The sequence below is a fragment of the Vanellus vanellus genome (genome assembly GCF_965231255.1).
Source record: "Vanellus vanellus genome assembly, chromosome: 18".
Taxonomy (NCBI): Eukaryota; Metazoa; Chordata; class Aves; order Charadriiformes; family Charadriidae; genus Vanellus; species Vanellus vanellus.
The window spans coordinates 2,005,004-2,024,515 of record NC_138923.1 but is presented as its reverse complement, the minus strand read 5'-3'; the positions used below and the strand labels follow the sequence as shown (position 1 = coordinate 2,024,515).

The following is a 19,512-nucleotide window of genomic DNA, read 5'->3' as shown; positions in this document are numbered from 1 at the left end:
TGCGCGCACAGTAAGACACAATTCAGCACAAGCAGCACAGCAGAATCTGCCCATAGTCATTAACCTTATTGCAGCGGGAAAACAACATCACAGAGATGTAAACATTCTATCACTGTAATTGTTATGCCAAGTTTTTCTCTTTTGATTTTTGGCTGAAAAAAATAGAGCAAGTGAAATAATCGGAATTATTCTTTACACCTACAGCTGATAAAAAGAACAGATTTTCATCAAAAAATAGTTTTATTGAAACCAGTCTGTTTCATGGGAACATATCCAATGCAAAGAACCTGACAAGCACCTGTCAAAATATTTCAGTTCAGCAATATCAACTCAACTAATTTCTATAATGTTTTTTCTATATTTATACATTTATGGTTGTATAGTATTACCTATACCTTAAAGACAAAGTTTTAACTACGAAAGTATCTCACACTAAGGGAGATCTCCCTCCTGAGTTCTACTTTTTTTGGCTGCGTTAGCTCTAACAAAAATTGCTGCAAAGATTTTTCTCAGATAAGCCAAGGCTACTTAAGCATTGGAGTAGACTGCACACAAAGCTGTGAAGTCCTCATCATTGGTGATCTTTAAGAACAGCTTAGACAAAATCCCACCAGAAATGAGTTGGCAATATTGGATTCTGCCCCGGGCACGGAAAGAGGCTGAATGGCCTCCAAGCAGTCCTTCAAATCTTACTTTTCTGTGCTATTACTACGCTGATTAAGCAATAGAGGAGTTGACAAACAAGATCATAGACAAGATCCACCCTGTCTAGTATCTTCTCTCTTGAATGGGCAAGACCAGCGTCCCCAAATTCAGCACTGCATCCCGACAAGGTTTGAGCTCAGTAACTGCACCGATCCCCTCCAGCCACTAGCTTTGAGGAAAAGAAGTGGCTAGCACAACAAAACCCATTTCACAGCAAGTTTCTTTGTGTTACTGTAGTAGATAATAAAGTAGTAGAGGTTTATGATGCAGAAGTGAAAGCACAAACCACTTATAAACAATAAACAAAAGCAGTAATGAACTAAGCCAGACAAATAATTTTTCTGTCAAAGGAAGCGACTCAATCCCCTCGTAACTCACGCAGAACACACGCCCTGCAGCGTTGTTTAACTCTTCTAACTGCAGCTAAAGCTGAAAACATGCAAAAGTTGTACGAGATTGAAAACCATTCATGACAGTGCCCCAAGGAATTCAAGTTTAGAGGGAAAGAAAAACAAAAAAGTTAATTCTCAAGTCAGATACCTGAGGGCCATTTGAAATAATACTGCCTCTTCTACAGCAAATTATCCCCTCCTCTCTCTCAGTCTCATGGAAAAAAAAATAAACTACCAAACAACCAAAAAACAAACCACCACCATCTGTCAGCAAAACATCTTTGATTTTATTCACACTGATTGGCTGCTCTGAAAAATGACATCTTAAAATGCCTCCAGCCAGCTAAGAAATAAAAGATCTGAACTAATGTTTTTAAGAGAAGAGCTTTCAGAATTCATTTTCTTCCTTTATGTAAGCAGTATTGAACAATTATTTTAAACACAATAAGACTTCTCTTCCATTGCCTGTAGAAGAATCATCTTCTGCTATCCTGCATAGAAAAAACTAACATTGACCTTTAAATAAGATTTCTAGCATCTGGCTATGTTCCATCACATTCTTATTTGCTTGAGAAAAACTGAGTTGCTGTAATATCAGAGTTTGGAAAGCCTACCTTCTTTCCTTACTATTTAGATCTCCTTATTAAAAACACTGCCTATTAGATGCTGCATTTTAAGGATACTGTCCCAGTTCAACTTCAACTCTTATCTGTTTACTGTTAATTACTGAGAAACTTATTATAGATTATCCCCCCCCCCCCAAAAAAAAAAAAAAAAAATTGCTGTAATCAGTAGCTTCAGTGATCTTGGAATTTTTCCTCATGATCCCATAGGTCTGCAAAGGAAGACATCAGTTGTATATTGGGTACAAACTTTTGCCACAAGCAGAGCCTGAGGCCCGTCCTATCAAGAACAGAAGGCTGAAGACAACAGATGGAGTAAAGTACGACTAGGTGCTCCCATCTGTAACAAGAATTTCTTCTAAAATACTCTGTAGCCTTTTCAGGAGGATATAAATGCCTGAAAAAAAAAACTGAAAATTAACGCAACAAGACAGGGAAGTCCCCTGCAGACGAACAGACAGCACCGCAGCCCTTAGGCAAACCAGCGGCAAGGCAGAGCATGTACCTTGAGCCTCTGCCAGCGGCTGAAAGACCGTGACCAAGGTTCTGAAGGTGCAAGGGGAATAATGAGGAAGTCGGCAGGGAATTTTAAAATCCAAAAAGTAAAATCCTTAAAGTTCTAGCAAGTGTTGTTTGGAGAGAGCTCTTAAAGCAGAGGCAGAGGCTGCAGCAGCTGTGCCCGTGCCTCTGGCAGCATCAACAGACTCGAGTTACAGGAAATCTATGCTGTAATAAAACGAGGATATCTTATCTGTAACCAGTTTAGACAGATGTACAGTTTTCCCAGATTGTCCGATTAGCTGCATGAACAGCCACACCTCTCATGAAACGCAGCTGGAACCATAGGAATGATGCAAACAAACACTTTCATTGCTTCTCACAACACGAAGGCGATGAGCAGGGGCTGAGCTCAGTACCGACGGCCGCTCAAGGCGGGATGGGCACGGCACCGTCACTCGGCTCCGAGGTGCACTCATAGCCAACGGCAAATAGACTCTATTTCAAAAATCAAACCAGGGGCTCAGATGCTACGCCGACAGGAGGAATACATTCAGCAGTCACCTGAACGCTTTCGTGTAACTTCTTCACACACTATGCGAGAGCATGAAATTACAAGGCGGCAGAAATTCTACATTTACTTCTTGCATGGATAAATCTGTACACAGTGAGAAGAGATTCATGCAGTGCTTTTCAGTACGGTCCTCTCAAACGGCAGAATAATTCAGATTTATTTCAGTCCTGCTAATAACTTCAACAGACTAGAGAATAAACCATTCGGCTCGTCTACAGCGTACTAGGGAGACGATTTCCTTTTTAGTGCCTGGCAGAATGAGATGAAAAGCAAAACCAAAGCCATTTCTTCCTGCAATAACTTACATCAAGTTTCATCAAGGTTGAAAGGTCTTTCTTTGCTGCTTCGACGATGGCATCAATATGTTTGCTGTTACAGGAATCTTGCACAGCGCTGTAATGGAAAACCGCTGAAGGAGTTTCTGTCACCGTCACAGTCTTCTTCAATATCGACTGCAAAGAGCAGATACACAACAAGTATCAGTTTAGATGTTATAACTGGCACCCACCCAACAAGAACTTGCCATATCAGCCGTGTTCTCTATCCACCACAACTGGTGGTCTGAACAAAAAAAAAAAAAAAAAAAAAAAAAAAAAGGCAAGGTTTCCAAAAAAGCAACAGCTTGCTAACTTCATTATCCTTGTATTTTTCTGCAAAGCTCGACATTCAAGGCAAAGTTACTCATCGCAGCTTGCGAAAGGGAAGAATAAGAGACTTTTCAGAAAGTGGGCAGCTGCCAGCTCGACAGAACTAAAACTAGATCAACACCGTGTGCAAAGATGGACGAAAAGAAAATGTCCATCAAGGTCACACAGAGCCACAGTTTCTCTTCAGATTTTGGTTTGCAGTTTTATAATTCAAGAGCATTTTTTCCACTCTTAACTTCCAGGTCAGGATTTGTAAAATGCAGACCACAAAAAGAAAAAGAGATTTAAAAAACATGACTGAAAACCTACAGGAAGTTCCCAGGCTGATACAAGCCTTTAATTCCTTGCTGCAAAGTAATTCTCCCAAATAAAGCGTGGTCTGACAAATTTAGCTTTCCAAATAATCCTTTTGATGAGTCAGAGGAAGGCAATACCTAAAACCAAGAAGTTGCAGCATGCTTTCCCATTACTTGCCAAGGGAACCTCCACAGTTTCAAGATCTGCACTAAAAAGCCCGAACAGTCAGCAAAAAATCTACTGAAACAACTGTAAGTTAAGACACACTGATAGAAGGCCACCAAAAACCACAATTCTCAGAGTTGCAAGGGCAGAGTTCCAAAGGAAGGGAGAACACATGTGAATGACTCGAGGAGTAAGGATGGGGAAGGAAGAACAATGCAAGAAACGCGTTGGAGCCTCCCAGGGAGAAGACCCACCTTGCCCACGACGGGACTGCTGGCAGTGTCCTCCGAGCCAAAGTGCACTCTGGCTCTTTCATAGGCCATGCCCATGTCTGACTTTGCACTGCTGGAATTATCTACGAGCAAAATAAAAATCTTTTTTTTAAAGCACCGCCTTCAATACAGTTTCTCAGAAATAGCAGACAGTAGATGAAGTCGAGCAACTTTTTGTTTGTTTGTTCGTTCATTCCTGAAGCTGAGTGATATCTTCATATTCTTATTTATTTCCTAGTTCCTTTTGACCTGGAAGATCTGATGGGAACTTTACACATCCTCAGCTGAGCCCATGTATACAATACATCCCAAAATTCCCACATTCACTCTTGTACAGAGTACAATTATTATTTTGGGGTAGACAAAACAAAGTCATTTGCATCCGAAGATTATCAGGAAGAGGCAAATCCACCAAACAGATTTGCCTCATTGTTTTCAGGAAATGATTCTTATTAACCTTTTCTCCACTAAACCAAAGAACGTCTTTTTGTACAAGAGCTTTCACAGAGAGAATATTATGATCAGCAACTTCTTAAAGTCTCTCCACAGAAAGCATTGCCCCCCTTCTTCCCCTCCCCCCTCCCTCCAAGTGCCGAAAATAATTTCGGATCTTTTCTATAACTTATCCAAACTTTCAGTACACATCATGCGCTGACAGATAACTAAGTGGGACCTGTAAGGGAATTCTTTAATTCATGAATTTGAAGTCCCTAACGACATCTATTCCTTACTTCCCAATTTTAACACATCTTAATTATATTAGCTCCTTGGCTGTCCCATCCACCTTCCAGGAACTTATCCGAGATAATCAATAACGCAAACGTAACTGGGAAAGGCTTCCTATTTAATTCCCTAGCACAGGATACCCACCTATCAGCCTGAGGATTTACAGATGAGTTTAAGAACCATGCAGAAATTGCAATTTCTTTTAACAAATAAACCTATAATCATTTCTATCATATCCCTGTGCCTAATGTATCTCAGAAATATACTGTATTCAGAAAAGTTGAAGTTTTCTCCCTTACGCCTTTTTCCTTCTGTCACCACATTGTTCTTGTACTTTTGCTTTTTTTAAATACAAATTGCTGCTCAAAAATAGGATGGGCCCTTAGAAAAAGCAATTGTCTTCACTGACTGTTGAATTCTGTTACCTAATAAACTCTGAAAGGGCTTCAGCTTTAATTCTGAATTTCTCCCCCATCCTCCTCTCTCTACACACACACACACACACACACTTAGGTTTGCCTAGAACTTCCCCGATCTGTGGAAAGTCAGCTTTTGGAAATGGGGAGCTGTCCTATATTTACACCCTTGTTACCTATTGTCATGTGAAATTACCCTCCCATGAACAGCTGTCTATAAATTTAATTTTAAAAATACAATTATTTTCTTTCCGAAGGAGCATGACTCCTATCTCCACCCCAGCTAGGACAAGGAGAGAATCCGACTGTCCCAAAGATTCAGATCCACCTCAGAGTACTCTTTTCCATGTTACCTACAAATACAAACAAATCTTTGCATGTAGTAAATCCACATCTGCCAGTGGGATCATAACATCATTTAATGATCAGCCTATGACCAAGAAACCCCATAAGCTGACCCAAAGATTGTCATCAGCAAAACTTACAAACCATAGGGCCAAAAAAAAAAAAATAGAAGAAAAAAAAAAAAAAAGCAGTTGCTGCTGCTAACTGCTAACTGAATTTCATACACACTGCAACATTAAAGACCCTAAATTAGTTATAAACATAAAAAAAAAAAAGCTGGGATAGTAGAAATAGCAGCATGGAACTCCATATGGGCTGATTTGACTACCTGTCATTTATACTGCCCCACAAATCACAGTGTCAGCATAATTATTAAGCCCCAATACACCAAGTGCATTTTAAACTTAAACACACACTTCTCAGGTTAAACCTAAAGAATCTGATAATGGGCATGTAGGCATGAAAAGCATCCTCTACATCGCTTTGCATATTAAAAAAAAAAAAAAAAAAAAAAAATCAGAGAGAGGAAAAAGAGGCGGCATTCTAAGAGTGAAAGCTTATGTCTACCAGACTTCTATTCAAAGTCGAAGTCTTCATCTCAGCCGTAGCTTCCCACACAGTGATTAATTAAACTGTCTTGTTGCTCAAATGGGAGGTAGAAAGGATACAGCAGAACGAGCTTTAACTAGAACCGTTGAGTCAAAAGAACAGAAGGCAGTGGGAAACTCAAGAGCGGAATGCAACCCTGTTTGATGAACACATGCTCGCTGGTATCCCACACACTGCTGGTATGGAAGTAGTCGCTGCACAAACAATGGCAAGTGACACAGTCCCTGGCAGCGCTTCAGCCGCCTCTCTCCGGCCAAGTACTCGCGGGCTGAAATACCTGCTCTCCCTAACGCGGGCGGTCCTGTGCTCCTCCTGTATGCTGTAGGGTCACGGCTTCAGTTTTGAAGAAGGAAAAGCACTCTTTGACAAAACTCTTGATAAAAACCCCAACAAACCAACCAATAAAAGATAACTGCTATTTAACCTTAAAAAAATTTAAGTTGGGAACACTTATTTCCAGGAACAATGAAACTGATTAAGTTATCACATATAAAAGATTTTTATTTTGTTTATCTAATTCCTCTGCCCAGATACTCCATATGGCCCAAGCACATGTTCCTCCCCAGGAAGGGTTACTGGACTTCAGAAGCAGACCAGCCTGAGCTGACGGGGCTGTATGTCACCACTTACTGCCCTCACCTACACACCTGCCCTGTTCCCAGTTAGACAGCTATATAAAAACCAGAAGAACAAATTCACACCCCAACCCCCAGGAGCGACCGAGGCAAAAATGTTTTCCCCCAAGTAACATTTAGCCGTTTTTGTTAATTCAAATCAGCCAAGCAAATCAAAGAGAAGCTGAGATAATAGCACCTGTATGACTCTAATAACAGACAGTGCTTTTTCCTCTGAATCAATAATAAACATAATCAGTATTCCCATGGAGTCTGAACGCACAGTAACGTAGTGGAATAGAATCTGAAGGAAGTTCTTCATCTTTTCATTACAGACATCAAGATACTTTCCCTGCAAGCTAAACGGTGACTGTAACCTCAGTGCAGTGAGCAGAAATCAGCTCCGTTAACAGAGGCAAATCATAATTACCCAATTAGATATGCTCTTCAGTCAGTAAAAATTAATTTTCTCTCTCTGCTAAGCTCTGTGTACCCTGACATAATTCTTACGACACATAAAAGGAGAAAGGAAGGACAAATGGACAGATTCACTGTCAAGTACACCAGGATCCTTCCACATGAAAGCTTCTAGGAACACGCGCGGACTCTGCCTTAAAAGTCAGAGGCAGATCTCAGGGACCTACTGATTCCCCTGGGGAAAAGTGGCTGCGTTCAGAGGCTCGAGGAAGCACTACTTAATTCGCCACTGAATCAGGTCGGCTGGTACATTTTGTACCACGTAGCGCGAAGGCCAAGACTTGCGTGGGTCACTTCAATGTTTTCCCTTAATTTGCTTCCCTGGTTCAGAAAGATGAGCTACATATCCAAAATCCTACTTCTTCATCACATCCATTCCTCTGGACAGTACCATGGAAGTTATGAAAAACTGTAACTGGGACACTGTACAATTGCACAGCAGAAATCGAAAAGGACGCGAATCAGGTCTCTATTGTTAAAAAAGAAGCAACTACCCATTCTTCTCTTCTGTACGTACCACCAACTTAACTGGAGAGCAACAAGTGTTAGAAACCTTACAGCAGGGAAGGTCCCCAACGCCGAGGGCCCCCTCAGCCTGTCTCCCTCCTCTCTCCTTCCCTCCCTACTCTCTAACCCCTCATACTATGTTCTTATTTCCTAAACCATTTAACAGTCCACGGAAGCAATACACCTATCTTCTAATGGATGCAGGGTGCCTCAATTCCACTGATCAAACTTTTTGTGACTTCTCTGTTACCAGTACCTCCGTAATGACTACGGTATCTAAGCATGACCTTACAGCTACTTCAAGATCGTTAGTTCAGTATGCAGCTAATGAGAGAACGCCTTCCTTCTGTGATTCACCCAAGAACTCCCAGTTTCTCCACCTTGGCCATAAAGCTTCCCTGAACAGCTGGCTCAGAGGAAGATGTCTCCAGTGCAGACGACTGAAGTTCACCAAAAAGAATACTGCAGCATCAAAACAGCTCAGCCTTACAAATGCCTCATCAGAGCATTAAATGATAAATCACCTTTATTACCCACTCAAAAAACATTCCTCTAAAAGCAACAAAGCCATGTAATGTGCTCTTTGGAATAATCAGCTAAGCAAGAACCGTGTGTCATCTTTTGCATGACAGATGACAGCATATCATCATAACTCACTTCGTTTCAGTTATATCAATTAATAAAGCTTTTCATTTGCAGGTCTCTCAGTAGCCAAATTACTGTATGTTCCCCATGGCTAATAAAGACAGCAAGGGAATGCTCTCGTAGATAACAGCCCATTTGTTACTCCAGAAAATAATTTTGGCAAATGATTAAGAAGCAGTACTACTGCAAGATGATTACCTAACATAAACGGGAAGACTATCCAACCCAGTGCTCCAGAGAGCATCTGTCTCCCCCCATATGATTAGATACATTACATATTTCCCACAGTTTTGCCAAGCACTACTCACTGGAGGCCTCTGCAGAGCCTGCACAGGGAGGTGAAGAAAGGCTTCTTCTGAAAACAGGCTCAGAGTTTTCTGTACCAGAAACCCTCAACATATCTGAAATTTAGAAAAAAAGTTACACAAATGTAAAGGCATGGCACTCCCTAAGAAAAAAAACAAACACTTCATTAACAGCAAAAACCTCTCACTACCCACTTTTAAAACTTAAAGGCTGTGTTAAAGGTTTTGAGACACCAATGTTAAACATTGGTTAAACCTGCTTCCTGCTTTTGATTTAATTAAAAGTTTTTTTCAGGTTCAGAGGCAAAACTCAACTCAATCTATTTTCCTAGGTTCAGCTTCCATACTGACACTTCAATGCGAAAGCCTACACATATCTAGCAACTCTTCTGCTAGTATCTAAAAAGCAGAATTATCACAGCCCCTCCTATGAAGTCAACATTAGGAGCCAGTTTCTTTCCCCTCCTCCTCACCCCTCGATATCATTAACACCACAGTACTAATTTCCTATTAAAGCTAAGGACTATTCTAAAACTTCAAACCTGAAACCAATTTAAGATAAACCCTAACTACCCTAATCAAATAAAAATCCTCTGAAGAATAACTCAACAGTTAAAGAACATCACAAAGGACAGTCACTACACATATCCAGAAACATTACCCATTTCCAGTGCTTCCCCGGCCTTTTCAAACTTGTCGCCACGATCTTCCTCTGACACGTTAGACACTTGTCTTTTCACTGCTTTGCTCGAACTTCCTCCAGCTGTTACACTTGCCACAGAGATGAGCGGGATGGCTTGGCTCTGCTGCAGGCAGCAAGGGAAAAGGCAAACGTAAACCACATCCCCCACACGTGTTCAACAGGACCGGACCCTGCATCGAGCCCTGCGGTACTTCGCGCAGTCGCGGTGAGCTAAGACTATGGAGGGTGGCCTTGCAGTGCCATCCGCCAGCTCCCCCAGCACTCCTAGGCGCATCCCACCATGGCCCACGGACTTATGTATGTCCAGTTTGCTTAAATATTCCCAGGTCCTCCTCCACCATCATCCTTTGAACTGTTATAGGGAGAAGCAACTCAGTACCATTAACATGTCAGGACTTGCTGAGACGTACTGACGTACACACACAGTGATGCACAGACACCAGTTTGAAGTGATGTACTACTTCAAACTTTTGAAGTTTAGGCTTGTTCCCCTCTCCCCAATCCCCCTGGCATCAGTGTAGGGTAGATTTGATGGGCTGGTTATACAACAGTATCTTACTTCTCAAGTACTGTCATTATTAAATTAGTATGTAAGACTTGCTTTACGATCTTCCAAAAAAAGGAAAACCTCTCTGTGCCCTGTCAGAGACAGGCTGCACAGGAAGAGCACATAAAATACACACCAAACTTACACAGTTGAAGAGCTCAGTGGTCAGACCGAGGTAGTTGTGCAAAGCGAGGAACGTCACTCTCTGCAGCCTTACCATGATGATCTAGAAATGGGAAATCGAGAGGCAACAGGAATGGATTTAGCATTCTCCCACACTCCTTCTTGCATTCAGATACAGTTATGTACCAGAATACCTGAAGGCACTTTATAAAATACAGACTGTACCCTAAGCTGAAATTCCTTTTTAGCAGTTGATAAATCGAGGCAAAGACAGATTCAAGCAATTTACCAAAGACTTCACAATCATTTGATGGCACAAGAATCCAAAGCCCTACTTCCAAACACCAAATAATGTTTTTTGTTTTCTGTAAACATTAATAATAAACACACTTTGAAACAAAAGCATTTGCTTCCATTTTTCCCCCTCATGAAAAAAAAGATGATTCCAGCTTTCCCCATACAGAGCCTGCGCTACCGCTCTGCAAACGCTCTAAACTAACACGAGACATCACTGCCACCTGACCTTCCTCTGCCCTGGCACCTTATTCCCACTCTTAAGCCATCACCTTTTTTGTATCAGCTCGCTCAGAGCAAATCAAATTGGTATAATGATCTGTTCTGCTCAACCACCAGAATTAGGAGGTTCACGTGTCGCTCATAAATCGTCCCGATACCAGAACAGTTTGCAAGGGCAGAAAGATTTAGAAGTGACAGTAAAACAAAAGGACAGCCCAGAACGACCGATCAGGTCACGTGCGCCCAGGTGACTATTGTACCCGTGGGACAACGCGCCCCGTGGCAAACTCTCCACACTGAAACCATTAATACCCGAGTCCCTGCACCAGCTTCCACTTGCAGAATGTACAGGACGTATTTGCGGTGCTCACGTGAAGACTGCCTACGCACCCACAAGGCAAGGGAAGGTGAACTTTCACACCAAGCACAGCTCTCTCCTCAGGTGCTGACAATTGCTTCTGAAGTGGAAATTCACATCAGTCTGAATTTTATTAATTTTGCAAAGCATCACTCATCAACAAACAGCTTCTGAGGGTACATCAGTCCTTTTTTGGAATACGCGACAGTCCTTTCCATGCTCTAAGCCATTTTGAAGCCTTGTTGGTGCATAACCATGATGCAGAGCCCACGCCAGGACATTCTACTCCACCAGCACCAACACGCTGACAGCACAGGGCAGGATGATTCGAGAGGCTGTCACATCCAGGAACAGATTCAATGTATGTGTGTGTATATATATATATATATATATATATATGAATTATTCCTTCCTGTACATGATTACTGCTGAGATCATTAAGTCTAGGATTCTAAGAGCAAGAGGAACAGCAGAACTAGTCCAATCCTTGAAAAGAAGCTCTACTCAACAGTTCCATATTTGCAAGAGGATGCTGAGCTTGCTGAACTTCAAAATGTCTTCTAATTTTGAAATTAGAGTGATTTTTTTCCCCCCTCCAATTCTACTTAACAACAAAGCTTACCTGTACCACTCTAACAAGAGTCTCAGGGTATTTCTGGAAGACGTCTTGAAAGGCACTGGCTGGAAGTCGCAGTATAGTGGACGGAATGGCTGCTCGGGCTGAGACCGTTTTATAAGGAGCAGGGTGACCCTAACAGAAAGTTTCAGAGACACAAGGTTAATCCACCAATTATCTGACCCAACTCCTCCTGATCACTTCCCAAATTTCTCCTTTGATATCACAAATGCTTGACAGACATCATCTGACCACAAAACGCCTTCAACTTCTGCTCCGTGACCTAGGGGTGGTGTAATGAGGGCAGCACGGGCAGGTGAATCCACACCAGCTATTTCACCAGCATTAAACAGAGACAGAGAAACAAGAGCTAAAGGAAGGGAACCAGCTAATCTGTCAACCCTGTTACACTTTTATTACAGACAAAGCCAGGCTTCAGAAGCATTTCAAACTCCAGCTATTCAAGACTGCAGAGAAAAGAGGTTTTGTCAATTTTATTATCCGTACTGATGGCGAAGCTGTTTGCTGCAATAACAGACTCACACAATCAGCAAAAAATATAACAAAATTGCATAGCAATTACATACATAATGGAATAAGCAAAAAAAACCAAACAAGCACACTTCTTGTGTTTTGATATATATATATGTATCTTCATATCTCTGAAATGTTCCAAATGACAAAGCCAAGCAGCTTCTCTTTACTTGAGATAAAGTGAGTCTAGACGATCCTGAGTTGCTCAAAAAACAGATGGAGAATTAATAAACCAAAGAAAGATAAAACTCTAAGCGGGTAGAATGCAGAGACTTTTACACTGGAAGGCAAGCCTCTGCTTTAGGATTTTTCCCCCTTGAATTAAAATAGTTTTAACAAAAATCTACTGGCTAAAAAACTTGGCTAAAAAACTCCAGACAACGCTCCTTCTACTCCATTAGTAAATGCTGAAAAGAATAGCTGTAAGTCATAAATTCATTGACTGATAACATGAAACACTGATTTATCCAATATTTCTAAGATTAAAAGGAGTCCTTTTGTGGTACGGAGCAGGAGCTGAGGCAGAAATGGAGTTTCTACTTTAACACAGTCACAGTTTCTGGAGCTTTCACTCCTCCTGGGCAGCAGAAGGCAAATTTTTCCAAACACAAAACACACAGATGCTAAATGCTGATTACGAATGAAAAAACTTGCAAGTCTTCCAGAGCATCAGACAACTAACCACAATCAAATTTCTGCCTAAAGAACACAGCAAAACCAAACCAGATACATTTGGTACAGCTATAACCACTCCAGAAAATAAAGCTACAGCTCTCCCTGCATTGCTGGTCTGGAAGTCACGATGAAGCAGATTCTAAAATTAAATGAAATTAATTGGAACCAATTTCTTAATTACACCAACTTCAGCTGACCTTTTTACAAAATCTGGGGATGATATTAATAGCTTTGGTTTTCATGTTCCTGAGGGATTTGAAATTTTAAACATCTTTGACCTACAGCACGAAGCTACCAGGCACCCTCATTTTTTCTGAGTTTCTTTTAATTAAGTAAAGAAATTAACAAATTACATTTCTGTGCCTTTTGCTGTGCCAAAAATAAATACAACATTCCTCTTTTACAGGCAAGTTTACAGCCTGGCTACAAACGAAGAAGTCATTTGGAATTCTCCTGGTACTCAAATATGAAAGAAAATGTATCTCGTCTGCTTTTACGTACATACATCGCTACACCTGCCATCAACTGTATCGACTACCAATCTCTGTACCAAATACATAAGGAAAAACTAAGGAAATCTATTAAATCTTCAGTCGCTGGACAAAAGATAAGATAAGTTTAACAGTGTTCCATAACAGTTACTCAAAAGGGCCAAATAAGCGCTGTATATCACATTTATATGGTCTACATTCTACCCAGTAAAGCGTTTGGGTTTTTCTCTGAACAGCGCTCGTTTGAGGATAGACCAATGCCGACAGTCTCTCAGAAAACCAGTTTTAGGATAATAACAGATAATGATGCAGCAGCCGCCTTCTCCAAAGAACAGCCCATCCCTCCAGTTTTTCATCAGCATATAATTTTTTCCTTTTCGGAAGCCCTGCATGGGAGCAGCCTGCTTTTCAAAGGGCCAACCACCACGTCTAACGGGGCTGGAACGAGCTAAAAGCTGTCAGGGGAACGCGAAGAGGAAATATTCCCGTAATTGTCAGTTCTCTCAAATATAATGTAATCAGCCACACACGGAGAATACCACGCTTAAATTATAATATTTTACAATCACATACTGAGGTCACAAGGAACTGTTAAGTTATAATCAGTAGAGAAGTAGCGGCTTTTCAACTGAGAACTTTTTGTTCTCAATGCGGATAACTATTCACTTCTGTCTTGTTCTAATAGCTGTGGAGTAATTCAATGCTGTAGGTGACAAACGTCACAGCTAAAGTCGTAGTTGAGTCCAGATGACAGCCAATGGCCAAATCCAAACGAATTTGGTTAAGAAATCTGCTACAACCTTACATTCTCCCACCTGGAGTGGTAACTCCTTTTTGTACCCAAAAATCTGGCGCATTCTCCCTATTCCCATTGCTTGGATTTTGTCTTCCTCTGCTCCCACCTGCCGTCCTTCGCACTACATCGACACTGCTGCAACCCAAAGTTCTTGCAGCAATCAGTTACTTCTTTGCCCACCTCACCTACCTTACCCACTGACTCAAGCCCTACAGGCTCACCTTTATCCAAGTGTTTTTTCAGCTTCTTTTAATCCTCATACTTTCATTTTTTTCCATCAGTCACTGACAATTGATCAATATTCCTCCCAGTCTCTTCCTTTTCATTCCAACTATGCCACACGCTCACGTTTTCCAAATACCATCTCCACACGGAGGACAAAGGCAGAGTAAAGCCCAAAGCCCCAGCACTCAGCATCAAAGGTCACCTCTATTGGTCCCATTTAACTCTGAATGAGAATTCACCGCTCGGGAAACAGATCTGAGTGCCCACAGGGAGAGTGAGCACTCAGCAACAGCTGCTGAGAACACCCCCACAGACATCAACAACCTTCAGTTCAGAGACTTTTTTAATATTAGAGGCAGTATCAATTCAGAGTCAGATTAATTACAACACAAAACTGTTCCAAAATACCAGGAAAGGGCCAGCGGCTACCCGAATTCAAAGCCTCCTATTTCTCCTTTGCGTTTTGAGAAAGCAGCACTTACCTGTTCTCAGAATAAGGGAAATGCAGCACAAGTCTCAAGTCACAGCTGGTATCTTTGTATTTAGTACATCTAAGGGGACTTTTCAATTTAAAAAATGGGAACATTAAATTAGAAAAGTACCTCTTGTGTGACCTTTCTGTTAGATCCAACAAGAGGTCACCACTTCTTGCAGCAACCTCAATTTTCTTTTGCACATCTCTCAACCAAGTGGGGACCAGCCTGACGTCATCTGTTACAAAATCAGTCCAAGAAATCACAAATCCAGCTCAGACAACTCAAATCCTCTCTGAATACATTCTTTCTTCATGTCAGATGCAGGTGTTTGGCGTTAATAGTGAAACTTAATTAAGGTTATGGTATCTGCAGGAAGTTTTAAGACTCATTCACTAATTTGGAATGCCACTGAGATCTCCTATTTTGATCAATGCTACTTTCTCTTTCCTTGCCCGTTTTCCAGCTACTCCTATACCTAAAGTCAGCAAGGAGCATAAGGAAGAGGAAAAACAGAAATAAAACAACCAGTTCACAAAGATGGGGAACAAGGGAGAAAAGAGAAAGTTGTAAAAATAAATGAGAACAAGTTAATTTGGAAAAAAAAAAATTGCAAGGTTTTTGGTTATATACTCTTCTGCATGCTGATAACTCTTTTCAACACACTTTCAATAATTTTTATTTTGTGATTTACCAGTGGTATAACTAATAAAGAAAAAAATGATAGAAAGAGAATTAAAAAAACAAAAACAAAACCACAACACAAAATGAATGGCAACCACCCTCTGAAGAAGCCAAAACCACAAACCACTGTTATACAAGTAGGATTTCTTCTTGTTTATTCAAAAAGAATACAGGGCAAGAACACGACTAGCATTCATGTTCCCATACTCTGGTTCTGCTCTTCACACTAAGAAAATTTACTGGTGGAAGTACCAAGGGCAAAGATCCCTCTAAATCTGCTATTAATATGGATTTGACAGCAAGACCTAGACTTGTCCAGTCCAAGTTATTCACATGCCATGACTTTCGACAGAAGAAAGCGTGACCAAACTTTCAATAGGTTTTATGGAAATTATAAATCTATACACCTGCTTGCATCTAAAAGTGGCAAAGAACCCTTTACAGACTCATTAAAACTACTTACACGCAGAGCAACAGTACCCTTTAATGAGAGGAGACAGGCAAGCACAAGAGAAACATGATACAAGGTCAAATATTAACAACTTATTGATTAGATTATCTTCCTTCTCTCCGCTATCAAAATCCTTCAACTAAGCACTTTAAGTGCTTGCATATTATTGAAGATGATGAATTCACCGCCTTCAGTGTAGGCATTCCTAAATAGATGCACTGTGACAATTTCAGCAAAACCATCACTGTAATTCCAACTGAAACAAAATCCACACCGCTAATTTGCGCGATAAATACGACCAGTTAGCATTTAGCTCATTTTGTCGCCTGCCATGGAGCACAACCTTCAGATGGTCACCAGCAACATTAACATATTAGGATAAAATTAAATCCATCAACCGGTTTCACAGTGTAATTACAATAATAACAACTGTCAGATTTATTTTAATTAGACTAAATAAAAATAAATTCAGTAAGTAAGGAATCACTGTAAAAGCCTGGACTTCCGGGCCCTAACCTGGTCCTCCTCCTGACTGCTTTGTGACCTTCAGCAACTCACACCATACCTCAGTTTTCCAGCCATAAAGAATCATTCAAATCATAGTGCTTACCAGCGATAGCCAGTGTTACACTGTCAAGCGTACATGTTGCACAACCAACTAACACACCACAGAGCTAAGTCCACAGCTGTGAAGGCCTGGGAGGAGGAAAAGAGTTGGTCAAAGAACCATTTTCCATTCTGATTCCTTCCTGGCAATATCCAAAGTCTATTTTCCCCAACAGGCTCCATGACACAAAGCAGCACCGCAGAAAACCTGCACATTCAAGAACTTACCGTGATAACATCAAGAATGCTGAGAAGGCTGTGGACGCTGTCTCCTGCCAGTACCTCCTTAACAACCACTTCTGTTCCATCCTGCAAGTGTCAGACAGAAGGTTACTGCAGGCTCACAGTTGCATATTTGACATACAGAGAGCGTTTCAGAAAACTTGACTTGCTCTCATTCTCCCAGATACTCTGAGCAGCCCTAAAAGAAATGGTCCCCCATGATAACTTGATTGCTTCTTGGATTTTTTTCTCTCTGCTCTGATGGAAATGTGCTAATTCAAACCAAAGTTTTAAACCACCATTCTAAAAGTGAAAAATTAAAAGAAACTAAAAGCCAATTTTGTCTAGGGGGAGTTGTGACCTGCTTGTCTTTGCTATGTAACAACCAATAAAATAGAAAAAGCTACCATCGCTCCGAGACAGAATGAGCTCCCTTTATCGAGGGATTACATTTCAAGAGGTAGTACAAAACAAAGAACAGGAAAAAAAAAATACAGAAATCGGCAAATTTGGGATCATTTACAAACACAACCCTCCCTGCACTTTCAGCCATCAGAGAACTGTTTACATGTTAAAGCTAAACTCAAAGTTCAGTCAAGAAGAAGGAGGAAAAGCCAGTTCTGATTGGCAGAAGGGATGCCAAAGGCTAGCACTCAACGTTAAGACTCACACATAAAACAAGCCAATATTCCTTTTCCCCGTCTACCCAAAAGTGAATCTGAATGTTCCACCTCCCAGGCAAACCCGCTAACTACCAGGCGAGAATATTACAGAGTGAAGCACACTTGGTCTCTCCTGCTCTGGACACCCAATGGTTTTGTGTAACTACCAGCCAAAAGGCAAATGTCTCCAGCGCTATGCAAAGCCCGTCTTACACCCTGTCCTCCCTCAATAACTATGCAACTAGAGCACGTGAGGACATTTCAGAATGCCTCATCAGCATTGTGTTTCGCTCTCTCATCTAAGACACAGGGGAACACAGTTAAAAACCTTGATCTCTGTAAGTATCACGGCCCTGAAGGGTTGGAAGTAATCCTTTCTAAATCACTATGATTCAAATGTCTAAGTTTAATCAATGCTTAATGATTCATGCCAACCCATACGCTATGCCAACAGATTTATCTCGAGAAACGCAGATCAGTTAATTCTTACAATTTCTTGAATGCAAACTTCCAGCCTGCCATCCTGCACAACGTAGATGCTGTTATCCAGCTGCCCGGGACGAAAGATGTATTCACCTTCATGCAATTGCACAAAAAACATGTGCTTGCACAGTTCCAGGAAAAGAGGCTTCTCAAAGTGGCCAAGGACCCTGCAGGAGAGAAAATGCGAAGAGAAACGTAAAATTGGCACTGCCTGTGGAAAATCCTCCCTAAACCAGCAAAGCCCCCGGGCACGGTCAGCAGAGGAACCCCCGAGGCGGCTGTCGCCTGTCAGTCCAACGGCACGGCAGGAGGAGCAGGACTCCCCACTGCAGAAGTGCAAGAGTACTGTGAAACGCTGGAAACTAAATTCTGGCATTCGTTTTTGTGTAGCACTCCGAGCAATGCAGCAGGCTCAGAAGGAAGCGTACCCAGTCTTCCTCAAGCAAACACCAGCATGGCTTTTGGAGGGGAAGAAATGTAAAAACCTGATTCACACTTTGCATGAAAAGGGCACTTTTTGGAACTTTCCCTTTTAGCACAGCTACCCTGTGCACATAACCAGAACACACGAGAAATACTGAAAACAAAGGGAAGAGTCCCCGTCACCTGCGCATACTTGTAAGGTTGGAATCTTCCACCTCCTGCAGGTACTGTGCAACTGGACTCCTGCGATGCTGAAACTAGTCAGGCAGACAGACACGTCTTAAACCTGATCGTCCTGTGCGCAGCACCAGAAGGGCCCTTCATACAGCTCCATTAGCTCACATTTAACCGGACCAATCAATCAAAATCTACTGCAACATCAATTAGTCATAGGAGATCATAATTCCACAGTAGAAAGTTTAGACGATTTAAATAGCAGTTTTATTACAGTACGTATGACCTTCAGGACTAAATTATATCATAACCAGGAGAAAAATGAACATACGCAAACAAAACCAGAAGTATAGGTCTGAAGATCTCATGCCTTCCGCTGTGTCAGCAATATGAACCCTTGACTGAAGGGGCACAAAGACCGTCCCTTCCTCACAACCCACTAAAGAGCTGTAGGGATTAAGTTGACTTTGATTCTGTTTGTAACCTTATTAGCCAGAGAAAGAAAAGATTCTGCAGTTTAGAGAGCTGTCAATATGGTATCCAATTAACATTTACAAATTATGATCCCTTTCTGTACCAAAAAATTACCTGAAATAGTTGAAAGGGATTTTTAAAAATGTACTAACAGAAATCTGTTCATGTTAGAAAAGATTTATTATCATTATCCCCAAAGTTAGGCCACTAATCTAGATTGTTTGGTTTGGGGGGTTGTTTGTTTGGTTTTTTTGTTTTGTTTTTGTTGTTGTTTTTTTTAAAAAAAAACACAACAACAACACACTCAACTGCTCTCTTAGTATTTCTAGAAAATTAGAAGTCATTTATTCTTTCCTCATGCTCAGGTGAACTTTCAGTCAACTGCTTAAAGATTCTGACCATGCAGTGATAAAATTGGTCTTGACTTAAGGAGTTGACACAAACTGCTAAATATTTAGA

At 41.2% G+C, this 19,512-nt stretch overlaps 1 protein-coding gene across 2 annotated transcripts in view; it reads right to left on the bottom strand.

Moving 5' to 3' along the window:
• The window catches only part of PNPLA7 (patatin like domain 7, lysophospholipase), a 137,035-nt gene that overhangs the window by 109,605 nt on the left and 7,918 nt on the right, over positions 1 to 19,512 (bottom strand). For both annotated transcript variants that reach the window (XM_082492495.1, XM_082492496.1), the window contains exons 7-14: positions 17,990 to 18,149; positions 16,844 to 16,924; positions 11,687 to 11,815; positions 10,213 to 10,293; positions 9,479 to 9,623; positions 8,821 to 8,913; positions 4,156 to 4,256; positions 3,098 to 3,244 (exon numbers count right to left, since the gene is read on the bottom strand). In XM_082492495.1, coding sequence (XP_082348621.1) covers positions 3,098 to 3,244; positions 4,156 to 4,256; positions 8,821 to 8,913; positions 9,479 to 9,623; positions 10,213 to 10,293; positions 11,687 to 11,815; positions 16,844 to 16,924; positions 17,990 to 18,149 — 937 coding nt within the window. The remainder of the gene's footprint in view (positions 1 to 3,097; positions 3,245 to 4,155; positions 4,257 to 8,820; positions 8,914 to 9,478; positions 9,624 to 10,212; positions 10,294 to 11,686; positions 11,816 to 16,843; positions 16,925 to 17,989; positions 18,150 to 19,512) is intronic.